General features: G+C 41.6%; 1 protein-coding gene across 45 annotated transcripts in view; it reads right to left on the reverse strand.

Moving 5' to 3' along the window:
* The window catches only part of MEF2A (myocyte enhancer factor 2A), a 191,268-nt gene that overhangs the window by 23,025 nt on the left and 155,175 nt on the right, over positions 1 to 13,068 (reverse strand). For 43 of the 45 annotated variants that reach the window (XM_072797121.1, XM_072797122.1, XM_072797162.1 and 40 more), the window contains 3 exons: positions 9,390 to 9,516; positions 5,713 to 5,839; positions 318 to 4,396 (listed from right to left, as the gene is read on the reverse strand). In XM_072797121.1, coding sequence (XP_072653222.1) covers positions 4,033 to 4,396; positions 5,713 to 5,839; positions 9,390 to 9,516 — 618 coding nt within the window. In that variant the 3' untranslated portion in view covers positions 318 to 4,032. Of the gene's footprint in view, positions 1 to 317; positions 4,397 to 5,712; positions 5,840 to 9,389; positions 9,517 to 13,068 lie in introns of those variants that run through there. The other 2 variants (XR_012016858.1, XR_012016859.1) reach the window with 2 other exon arrangements.

Below are 13,068 nucleotides of genomic sequence, written 5' to 3' on the forward strand. Positions count from 1 at the left end.
CTGCTGCTTAGTGTGAGGTATGCCTTTTGGGTAAAACAAATCCTCTTCCCCCCCAAATGCAACTTGGTATTATTAGATTCTGCTCCACGGTATCCCCCCCACCCCCGCTCCCCAATAGTGCAGCCTGCGAGCAGCTATTCCCGGAGCCTGGAGGGGCTCACCTGACCCACACTTACTGCAGTCGAGGCCAGGCTGGCTGGTGCTGGGCCCTGGGTCCCTGCTGCGTCCTGAGGGGCCATGGGCGGCCCAGGAAGAGAAGGGAACGGAGAAGGAGGGATGGAGGGGACGACTGGCGGCAAACATGACAGAGTCGGGAGTACACAGGAAAAGCCAGTCCGTCTTTACTGTAGTGAGTGCAGGATACAAATAGTTTACAACAACCTCTAGCATTTTCTTAACCATTTGATAAAAAGTTCACTATAATATTTATTGTATAATGAAGAAAAAACAACACATTCAGGGAAAAATTGAGATTAACTTATTTTTCTTAAAAGGTTCATCTCAAGGATGGCAACAAAGTCCAGCTTGTGCCGCCAAACGGTTTACATGATCAAACCGTGTACAGCTTCTTGTGTGAACTGTTGACTACAAACATTTACCAAATACATAAATCTCTTTTTTAAAAAAGCCATTTTAAATATAGCAAAGCAGTGTCTTCTTGCACAGCAAAGTGAAGAAAGTTTCTACAGAGAAATAAAAGTTTTACATTTGTAAAATCTTTTTCACATTCTAATCATCTAGCTTCTTATGATCCAATGCCAGGAGTTTTCTGGTTCCTTATTTACTATGTATTTCTTGTGCGCATGATGGTTAATACAGAAAATGTGTTAATGCTTTATTAGTTGTCCTTAGCGTTAAAGGAAATGGTAAAACATGTATTGTTCTTTTAGAACAAACCCCTGATTTAGTCTCGAACACAATGGACATAATTAGGGCTCAAAGGATGGAGTTTTGATCGGGACCACCTGCAGACGTACAGTGGTGACTTTCACTCTCAATGTAGGACCGGTTCAGCGCCCCGCGGGAAGGACAGCTGTTGGAAACTGTACTCGAACCAGTGCGGTGTCCTCTAAGCTTTTTTTGTTTTTGTCTTTTAGTAATAAAATACTTCATCTGAAGGATAAAATTTTCTTGTGATGGTGTCATACAAAACACACAAGTCTAAAACGGTAAGAAAAGTCAGTTCTAAAGGAACACCATCCGTGTCTTCCCCGCTCTGAGCTGCTTTCCACCCGGAGATGTGCGTGTGGATGTGTTTGTACATGGAGTCTGGGGGAGGGGTGTCTGTCACGTCCGTGCGCTCCAGGTCACACTGGGCAGACAGGGAAGGGTTAACAGTCAAATATTCACTTCCTGAAAACGGAATACATTGTTACTTGGTCAGTGTAATTGAAATACAAACTCCGAGCCTCGTGGAATAGTATTTTAGAAAACAGTAGTTGTACTGATTATAAACCTGCATAGAAAGAAAGACGATTGAGATACAGTCAGAAAAGCCATCTCATAAGGCACACAAGAAAATAGACAGTAAATGCGAATGTGGTAACTCCTATTCCAAGGTACAGCAGAAGTTCATGAACATGCATGAAGAGGAACAAAAGAATCACTTAACACTTTCAAAGCTATAAATGGTTTACAAAGTGGTAAGGATTATCTTGGAAGTTCAGTGTTGGGAGACTGTCTTGTTTCAATCAGGTGTGACCTTATGAAGAAACGTGCCTGTATGCAGTTCAGGAAAGTAAGGACATTTTAAGGAGCAACTGATCCTTTCAGAAGGAGAGCCCGACGGCCATACTGACAAGAGGACAGGGCAGGCTACCCTCCCATTTGGGGCCTCTGTCGAAATCTACTACCCAAACTGTTAACTAAAACCGAATTCCGTCTTGTTGCTTTGAATACCACAGGTTTATCCTGTACCTAATACCTATGTGTCAGTCAGGAAATCTGGCTGATGATTTGTCACAAATAGCAGATGAGGAAAATGTCAGAAGAAGGCAATTTAGGGGGAAAAGCAAAACATAAGTAAAAATTGTAGGTAGCTGCTCGACATTAAGTTGAAAATACAAAATAGCAGCAATTTTTAAACCCTTATTTTGAGTTGCTCAGGAAAGGGAGTATTTAAAAACCTATGATGAAAGATATACAGGACTTTGAATTTTGTTTGTGGCACAAGCCCACGAAACAGACGCTTCGTTGTCTTCCCGGAGGAGGAAGGCTTTTCAAAGGCTCCGCTGAGTGCAACCGGGGAGCCGGGCCAGCCAGCGATGTGCCTGTGAGAGAATTTCTCCCCACACCAAAGTGCCACTTCGATGTGCAGAGAGTTCAGATGGTAGTATTTTATAACCAGCTGCATCATTCTATTTGGGGGGTGGGGGGGAGCAGGAAAAAAAGATGCCTTCCCCCACAAATATTTTTCCCTAATCATTTACCACTTATAAAACCTTTGTGCTCATCTACTATTTTGCCATGTTCTCTAATATTAAATTAGTTCAGCTTTTTCTACTATATTTTTTCCTCACAAAAGGCAAGTTTTAAGTAATGCCTTATAAAATCTGTAACAACACATTTTATATTTATGCAAGATGAACTTAACACCAGTTTTTTTTTTGCCACTTTGCTATTTATGTACACATATAAAATATATAATGATGCTCAACCCATACAGCACAAAGATTACAATGTAACATCACACATTCACCACCAGTGAGGGGAGAAACCCCTTTATACAATCCTCTGAAAAGACTGGGCTAATAATTAAAATCCAAAGTACAGTATATTTAACAAAATAGTAAATGTTAAACAGTGAATACTCTACTTAATAAGGATCTCGCCTTTTCCCCCCAAATTGGCGGCAATCCACAAAAATATACTTTTTAATCTGGTGACCGTACAATACATAGGTACTTACATCAAAGGTGATAATATATTTAAGATGCTATATACACAAAAGAGTTTGGCTCAACTTTTAATTTACATATAGAATAATAAGTGTTCATGGCTTTTTTTTTCCAAGGTTCTGCTTGCAAGATATTTTTGTTTGTTTTTTTTTTCCCCTCTTAAAATAAAACTAAAAAGTTAAAACAAGATAAAGCTATTCTCTTAAAAAAAAAAAAGTTACAACATACAGCTTTGGCTTATATAAATAATTCATAGCAGAATGTGTTCAAAAGTAGTGAATATAATTTTATATATAGTCATCAATTCATAAGGGTGTTTTCTTTCATATAAAATATACATGAGCTAAAATCAGTTTCTTTAAGATATGAATGTAAAAAGAAACTTCTGACATAGTCCAATTATAACTTAATATATTAATTTATTTTGTTAATGCTCTATATTTCTAGGCTAGTATTTTCTGAATATCTCATGCGTGTTTTCTACTCTCTCTCTTTTTTATTAGCTAAAGATCACTTCTTTGACCCAATACATTTTTGCACGTGCAAAACATTTATGTGTGGGGCTTTTTTGTTTTGTTTTTTAAAATATCAACAGCCCTTCCCATGCACCCCTCTGCAACAGAGACCCATGCCAGGCTGGGTAATTAGTATAAATGACATTTTATGTACAGTATTGCTTTCTTGATTCCTGCTTTTCTACTGCTCTGTTCTACAAAGCATTTTTTCTTAAGTAACTACAGTCACTGCACAGTTAAATAAAACAAGTAGGGGCCCTCTAGGTTTCTGCAAGCTAGTGTGGGAGAATTATATATGGGTACACGTTTCTCTGCAAAAACTGGTTATCTTATGAAACAAGTAGTCCAAGGAAGTGCCAGACTAGACTCTGCCTACGGGGTGCTTTGTTTGCCATGGGACGCACATCTGCAGATCTACAAGGCAGGTAAGTGCCTGATTCTGTATGCAACACACACCCACACATACACACACTCACACCCACATACATATATATATATAAAGGGATATATATGTATGTATGTACATATAAATATATTTAACTCATGTCCTTATTTACCAATTTAGATATGTAGGGCAGTTCACTGCAGTAACACGAAGTATGAACACCAGCCTGGAAGCCTTAGGTCACCCACGCGTCCATCCTCATTCGCTTTACAGAAGGGCTTTCTCTGTCCTCCGTGTTTGGGGGTCGGCCAAGCACAATTGGAGAATGGAAGTCACCCCGTGGATCCTCCCGGTCACTACCATCATAGGAGCTGCTTGAGCTGCTCAGACTGTCCACAGGGGAGCGCCCCATTTCCTGTCGGGGCTGGGGGGGCTGGGAGGGCTGGGGCGGTGGTGGTTGCTGCTGCTGTGGCTGCTGCTGCTGAAAGCCTGATGGGGTCATTCGATCCCGGGGAGGTGAAATTGGTTCTGATTTAATGTTGATGTTTTGGTTGGTATTAATGGATAAATTCGAACCCTGAGATAATTGCCCTCCAGCGCTGCAGGAAAGAAAAGATGTTAGATGGTTTCTGAGTGCCTTTGCATAACCGGAATGATACGGCAGACACCCCCTGACTGACACTATCAGAATTCCCCCATACTGCTTTTAACGACCTCTCTGTGGAAGGAAAAAAACAGGACTGTCCGAGAGCTTTGGTGACTAGTGTCCCCACCCACCCCCTTGGCCCTTCGGCAGGTGAAGTCTCCGAAGCAGTGTGTCTAATGCTGCATATGGACCAGAACAGGAGAGGAATGACTCGGCCTCTGAATTTGGCTTCCTCTCATCCTTGCTTTCTTCTCTGCTCTCATCCTGGGACAGGCACATCTCATCTCCTCTCACAGCAACTCTAAGAAGGCAGTTAGTCGCCTGGCTGTCTTTCCCAGGTGAGGAAATGGCACAGACAGGCCACCTCATGCAGAGTAGCAGAGTGCGTGGAAAGGCTTCTCCCTCAGGCTGAGCGCCAAGCCATCTCCACTCACTTCTGCACGGCTCTCTGAGGGCCAGTGGGCAAAGAAAATCAGAGAAGGAAAATAACCTTGGCTTTCTCTGCAGACAGGAGGGGAGAACAGCAGAGGTTGGGTATCTGTGTGTGAATCTGGCTACTGGGGTCCATGTGGTTGGTCGAAACATGCTGCACACACTGTACCGCACGAGTTCAACAATGAGAACATTCCTTATGGGCAGGGTGAAGGGACAGGAGTGAGAAGACCTTATGGTGGTGCCCAGGGGGTATCTGACAGCACTAGTAGGAGGGGAAAGCAGGATGATGGAAAGCCTGCTCAGGTAGAGGACAGCATCTCAGAAGGAGGACAGAAGAGCACTCCCAGTTGACCTCCAGGAGGGTTGGCTGTTTATTTTCCTGTTGCCTTCGTCTACTGATAATCACCAGAGGGAAAAAAAAAAGTGTGTGGGGTGAATACCTCTAAGCTGCCTTTGTTCCAACACTGGAATCAGGTACAGGGGTGAGGAAGGAGGGGGGGACTGGGTGGCTTAGTGGTCAGCTGGTAGGTAGAAGGGAGGTGCATGTGGGTGACATCTTGCCTCAGTACCCCTTGGTTACTATCTGAGTCTACCTCCACAGAAGAGAAGCCTTGCCTCCCAGATCTCCTCAGGGAATGCTTACTTTGATCAGTATCCAAGCTATTACCTAGAGTCACATAAAGAAAATATTTTCTCCAAACACTTGTACCATGTAAAAAAGAATCCTTCTCAGATCGTCACATGAAAGTAAACAGTGCAAAAGACCATAACCGATGGAAAGATAAAGTGCACAGGCTGAAAGGAGAGATTTGGAGACAATTTCTAGTTACTCACACCAGAGAGCTGAGGGCTGCTTGTCCTAAATGGTGCTGTTGCCAGGCTGACACCTGTCCCAGAGACAGCATGCCCGGGGAGTTGAAGCCCTGCAGGGCCGACAGGTCCGCACTAGTCAGCGAGTAATCTAGGACAAGGAAAGAACTGTTGCTTGTGTGTGTAAGGAAGGCTCAAGTAAAATGTTTTTCACAGAGTAGCTCCAAAGGTTCCCAAGTTGAGAGAAGCCAGGTACTTCCTAACATAAAACACACAGGTCTAAACCCACAATAGTTTTTCTTTGGGAGGTTTACAGGTCCTCACTGTATCTGCTTGTCTGGGATTATTTCACTAAAGTCAGTCTCAACTTTGTACTATATGTTTACAGTTTCATGTCTCACAATAAGTTGAGATACTTTTTCCAGACTTGTAAATAGAAATAATGACACAGCCATTGCTAAGGGATGTTCATACACAGCTGTCATTTTACACATGCCCTCTGCTACCCCCCTGAAGAAGGAATGACAGATCAGATGGAGCCTCGAGCAGCAGATCTTCTATTCTTGATGTACAAGGGGAGCAGGAAGGACACAGCACCCTTTCCCAGGCAGTGGCCAGCTCAGTGGCCCAGAGAGGACATTATCATTATCACACAACTGACAAACTGCAGTTGTTCACAGTACAGGGGCTGTCAAAGATCCTTGTGCAACATAACTTCAAGTTCATGAAAAACCTTATGTGTTTACAAGAGTATAATATAGAATATAGCTCATTGTATCTGAATGCCTCAGTCATAATCACTTTGGCCAATACTTGGGACATTACGTATCATTCACACATCGGTTTATTTCAGTTCTTCATTAACACTTATCTTTTCCATTTAGTTTTAAAGAGAGGTGGCAAAAACTCTTCTACTTTTAACTGCTTTTTCATGTCTCAAGAGACGTATTTAAAGAAGCTGGTCTTAGTGAATTAACATTAATAAAAAAAGGACTGAGTGGAAAGAACATAGCTAGTGCTCATGATTCTGCCTTCCTCTACACTTTGCTCACGCTACAGTCTCTCTGACCGTTTCATCCACTCCCACGGCAGGTGGCGCAAGGGGTCCCTCACACTGCGGCCTTCCACAGTGCCTTCTGCCACCCCTAACTCTCTACTTCTGGGTCCTCCCAACTGCCTACTCGATATATCCATTGTCCATGTGGATGTCTCTCCAAACACCTCAAATTTGACACCCAAACCAGACTCCTCTCTCCTCCTCCAAACCTGCTCCTTATCTTGATAAATGGCACCAACATTCACCTCATTGTTCATACCAGAAACCTGTGGGTGTTCCTGATTCTTCTCTCATACTTCCACCGCCAATCACCAAGACTGATCGGTGCTCCATACGGTCTCAAACCCACCCACTTCACCAGCTCTCCTGCCACTGTTCTCAGCTATGCCACTGGGATCCACTCCTTGGGCCACCAGGCTCGCCTCCTGTGTGGTCTCTTGGGATGCTGTTTTGCCATGAACATTAGCCAAACTGATCTTAAAATAACAAATATGGTCACCAAATCTCTCTCCCTAACAATCTGGCTTCTTGGTGCTCTCAATATCCAAAATCTTCAACATGGCCTACAAATTCTTACTTACCTCTACAGTTTCAACTCTGAGCATGCTGAACCATCCCCATCCCTCCCGCCAGGCTCCCATCTCCTGGCCTTTGTACACGGTGCTCTCTCGCCCTGGAACACTCTACCTGCTCCGTCTGACTGGGTCACGTGTGTCCCTTTAGTGTAGCCTCAATGTAGCTCCTGCCACGACTGTACTCAATTATTCCCAGGGCTGCTTGTCCTGTGTCTGTCTTCCCGGGCAGGCCCTGACTTCTACTGTGAACCATATACTCTTGTGTGCCTGGCCCAGTACCTGCCACATAGCAAGTGTTCCATCTGACCTGAGTCTGACTCTCTGTACAGAAAAAGGCAGGTGACACACTACAGAAGGATGAAAAATGACATGTGTCTAAAAAGGGCAATGAAATACAGTAGAAATAATATGGTAAAATCAAGCCAAATACACGCTTGCAAAAGAGCACAGGGACCAGGTCAGGTTAGAGATGGAATGAGACTGAGGCCAAGGGCTGATGGTTTTGACAGAATTGAACTCCATCTTTATGTTTTGGTAATTCCTTCTGGACTTCAAAAAAAAATAAGTTCTTGCTAATCCATCCAATAGCATTTCTAAAAACAAGCACAGTGGAACTTCCATGGCTATGGCTATGGCTACAGGAAAGCCTATCAGGTTCAGGAAGCTGCTAGCAAATCAACACCAGGTGCAGCCCCTCACTGCGCCGCTGCTGCTTGCCTGCATGTCTGTACCATTGAGCTCTTTGCTCCTGCTCCCCCAGCTCAGAGTGCACGCTGCTTGCCTCGGCCACTCAGGTACATCCTGTCCCCCAAGCTGGTGTGAATTTGGAACAAAAACTCTGCCCCTGGCCTGCTGTCACTCAGAGAGCTGGTGATCAGTGCAAGGACACAGAATTTCTATGAATGTGTAATCTCTTGCTTTACTCTAGATTTGCACTTAATAGATTTGGACATTTTTTTATATTGATTGTTAGATAAGGTAGTGGCCATTTGCTCTCTTTTTTAACAAAACCTTTTAAACTTCTGTTTTAAATGAACTGAGTGGAATTAAAGTGACAATAAAATATAACAGTGGCCTTAGGGAGCTCCAGACAGCAATTTGAAAGCACCATGCTAGAGCATTTACCCTGAAGTCTAAAATTAGATGATTATTTTTTTTATTATAGTCTACTTATAAGAATCATGAGAGAGACTGAATGCCCTGCACTGTAGTCTGAATAACTGACAAGGTATAATTTAACTATTTCCTTCTTCCTTTGAAGCATCACCCAAAAGGTCTTGGGCTCAGCTGGTGAGAAAGGCAAACCGCCCGCGCCAGCCTTCTCCCTCCCCTCAGAAAGGCTAATCTGAAAGAAACCTGCTGCACACCAGGACCCTCGGACACCCTGGATGGCTAAGAGTGCCCCTCCAACCACTCAGCAGTCATAACTCTGCCTCACAGACTCCTGAAATAGGGTATTTTAAAATAAAATGTCTACATAAACATTAACAAGTGAGAAGTTCCTCTCAGAAGTAAGGAGTGACTGGCTCTGAGGAGAAACAAGAAAGGTCCTGGTTTTGCTCCTGAGACACAAACAACAGAAACTAAAGGTGATTACACAGAGGAAAACACACCCTGCGTGGCGCAGCTACACATCTGCCACATTCTGCAGGCCCAAGTTAAGGGGATTCTGTCTTTCCCCCCAGGGGGTCAACATGGCATAAGGAGAAAAACTTCTTATGCTTCAACAGCTGGGAGGAGTGGGATACTGTGTAATGAGAAGTGACAGAGAAAATGCCAAGCAGCATCTATCATCCTCTCTGGTTTGATGCACAGGCTGTAATTCTGGTAACAGCTACTTGTTTCTTTGTCTGGGCGGGGAGTAAAAGTTGATGCTGGGAATCATTCTACAATTAATGTATTTTTTTGTACATTTTTCAAAGCTAGCCTCTGTTTTTTAATACACCCAAATGTGGACCTAAAGAACTGGAAATAATTTATTTCAATATACTTAAAAAAAAATCACAAAAGCACATGTTGATCACAAAACAAAGAACTAAAATCCACAGAAGGCCAGAGAGCAGGCTTACCAGTGTTGTAGGCGGTTGGCATGGCTGAGTACACGAGTCCCTGTGGAGGCAAGCTTGGGGTGGTCACAGACACGACTGGGGTAGCTAGAGGCTGAGTGGCTTGAGAACTGCTTATCCTCTGGGTATTCTGTGAGAGAGCAGGGAAAAAAAGTGTCATTATTTGAGTATTTATATTCAAACTTAGTATTTTAAAAATAACATTCAATTTAAAAGTGAGATTTTTCACAGTTTTATGATGTGAATATCATTATTTCTTAAAGCGGTGATGATATGAAAAAAAACTTAAAAATACTAATGGGAACAACTAAATAATTTCAAGGGATATAGTTTTACATTAATTATTCATTTCCCTTTCATAGTGTTTATTGATGTCAAAGATATATCCTTAAAACAGAAACTTGCACCATGGGTGGTAACACTTTTATGTGTTACCATAAATGAGGACTTGGTAGTACTACAAATACTGCCAGGCTGCCCCAAATCAAACATCTAGGTTTTAGAGACTTGAGGATAGCGAAAAGTCATGTGTATACTGGGAATGTAAGTCGTCCATGAGTTTAGGCATCAAAACTACCTATATCTACAGCATTCACATGTTAACATGCTGTTAAGTCTTGGCTTAACCAAAGTACAGTTTGCTTTCAGATTTCTTCCCTGGGATCCTGCAGTTGAAACACACACATACACACCCTATGTGCCCCACCCTCATACTTGCTCAGCCTCCCCCACTGTCAACACCACCTACCCAGTGACCTATTTCTTGGCAGCAGGTTCAGATATGCATCCCTGCACAGTCTCCCAACTCTTCTGAGAGGCTTTGTGCAGAGAGCTTGTGACTAACGTACTTTTTGTAGGACTGTGAATGGAGCAGTATTAAATGCTTGCTGACCGAGTCCATCTATACAGTAATGAATCTACACTGGGAATGAATTTTTAAAAATCATCTATTGAATGATCAAGTTAGCTTAAGATGTCTACTCCTCTACATGCCAGGGGATGACAGCAGTTTCTTACCACAGTGGCTTCAGGGGATGCTCCAAAACCAAGATCAGAGGAAGAGAACAGACTCCATGATCCATGAGATCAGCACCCAAGAAAGCCAAAGCAGAACTACTCCAGGGTTTTTACATATATAATTATTTTTTAATGAAGAAGTTACAGCCTGAAAACTGACATTTGGGGGCCTAACCCATATCACTAAGAGTACAATTCAGTGCCCTTGAGATTATAAAGAATCAGAGTATGATTCAGTTTTCTCTCTCACCACTTCCAAAGGATAATCAGATGAAGGCCTTGTGCTAGATTTAGATACTTGAATGTTGATCATCTGATAAGGATCCAAATCTCAGTTTATTTCTTTTTAGTTTGTATTTTTCACTCAATCTTAAGTTTTCTTTCTTTCTTTCTTTTTCTTTCTTTCTTTCTTTCTTTCTTTCTTTCTTTCTTTCTTTCTTTCTTTCTTTCTTTCTTTCTTTCTTTCTTTCTTTCTTTTTTTTTTTAAGATTTTATTTTTATTTATTCGTGAGAGACACAGGCAGAGGGAGAAGCAGGCTCCATGCAGGGAGCCTGACGTGGGACTCAATCCCGGGTCCCAAGGATTAGGCCCTGGGCTGAAGGCAGCGCTAAACTGCTGAGCCACCCAGGCTGCCCAACAATCTTAAGTTTCTATTTTAAATAAGAAAGACCATTTGGAATGTGGTTATAGCACCTGGGTTTTGTCCCAAATCCAGTACTTCGTAAACAGGGGGGAAATCAGTTCACCTCTCTGAACCTCTGTCTGTACAGCAGGAAGATCGTGTATCTTATCTGTGCTGCCTGCCTTGGAGGATTCCTGTGAAGCTCTAGTGAGCCAAAAGATGAGAAGTGCTTTGGAAACTCAAGTACTACACAAACGTATGATAGTATCCTTAAATGATTATCCCAAGAAACGCTCTGGCCCAAGATATCTATGTAACTGATGAGATAAATGTATTTATTACTTCTCATCCATATGTATGCCCCTGGAGCTACCATAAAGTTGTTTTAGAACAGCAAGGCTTCTCAAGGAATCTCCATGGCCTAGCCCTTCCCAGAAGAATTTTTAGTGTAGGTTCCAAGGCACCTGTTCTTCCTCTCTTTAGGTCAGAGCCATCCAGGATTATATCTGAGAGTTCAAACCAATCTGAAAAACTTTCTAAATGCTAACAGATTGGGATTTTATTTTGGTGATCACAAAGCTTTGCATTAAAATTGATTAAGTTTCAGAGTTTGAATCAGCTTAAGTTTTAAAGAATATACATTGTTGATGGTTTTTGGTTATGTATTTATTTCATAATTATAAATATTTTTGATGTCTTCATCTTGTAGTTTTCAAAGATTTAGAAACGTACCTTTGAGACTCTGAATGGGGGATGAACTTTAAGTGGGTGGAGGTCAATGTATGATAACTGAAAATACACTTTCAGCATCAAGTTAATAATTTTAATGAATTTTTGAGGTAGACCTATACTTTGGACTTATCTATTCTAAGATTTGGTCACTGGAACCCCAAGAGTCAGACAGTAGGCAAAAGAACATAGCATGACACAGTTTGGCCTGGCTCTATCCATGCCAGGATTTCATCTCCATGGCAATCTCCTGGGATTACCTCAAGAAGGGGTGGTTTTGTGTGTGTGTGTGCACGCGCACGTGCTCATGTAATAGTGAATGCCAATATATAGGTTCCATGCATCAAAGCTTCTAATCTCACTGGCATTGATTTTTCTGAGTAAGAGACTTGAGAGACCACTAGAGGGCAACATATTGCAAGAGAATTGAAAGGAAGCATTCATGACAACTTCCTAAGGGTAAGTAGTCTGAGACGAATTATTTTATCTTGAATTATAAACTTCCATTTTCTAATCATTACTGTATCAGTAAGTAAAGTATTTCCCCAGAAGAAAGTGTAAATCTGCATGATATAATCCAACACTGCAATTAATGGCAGACTAGTATATTTTAGTTTACTAAATAAAAAACCACATCTAAAACTGTGAGTGATCACAAAGTTAAAGAATGATCTCTTATTTTAAGGACAGAGCACAGACAACCTTATCTAAAAAGACACAAACTGTGCAAAACACACCAGCATGCATATATTTATATATAGCAATAAAATATAAACAAAACCAATAGATGCCTTCCCCCCATGCTCTCATGCAATCTGAACCCTTGTCCATGCTACGAACTAAACATTTTCAAGCTTTTCCCCCTTAGAGTCACTAGTTAGCAACTGACTTTGAATTTATGTGATCATTTCTGTGAATTTTGAGCTTTAGTTCCCAAAAAAGAGATTAAATCAAAGTTACTTTTAGTCAGATTTATTTTCTAGAAGAAAAGCCAATAGAAATTATTTGTTTTAGAAAAAAGGTAATAGCTACTTTTAGCAACAGAGTTATGTCCTGATAGAAAAAAGTAAATTTATGTATGTTAAATTACAGACATTCCTTTTAGCAAACAGGGAACCCCCTTATGGTTCAGATCGTCTCATGCAGTATGAAATAATTCCAACTCTGAAAAAGGTGACCTCACCAAAAATGATGTAATCTTTTTGAAAGAAAGAGAAATAACACAAGACCATGTGTTACAATCTGAGGAACTTTGAGGGTGAAGTCATTTTCTAAAAATATATTAATAATTTGGGGAACTATATAAGGTATTT

The sequence above is a fragment of the Canis lupus genome, chromosome 2 (genome assembly GCF_048164855.1).
Source record: "Canis lupus baileyi chromosome 2, mCanLup2.hap1, whole genome shotgun sequence".
NCBI lineage: Eukaryota > Metazoa > Chordata > Mammalia > Carnivora > Canidae > Canis > Canis lupus.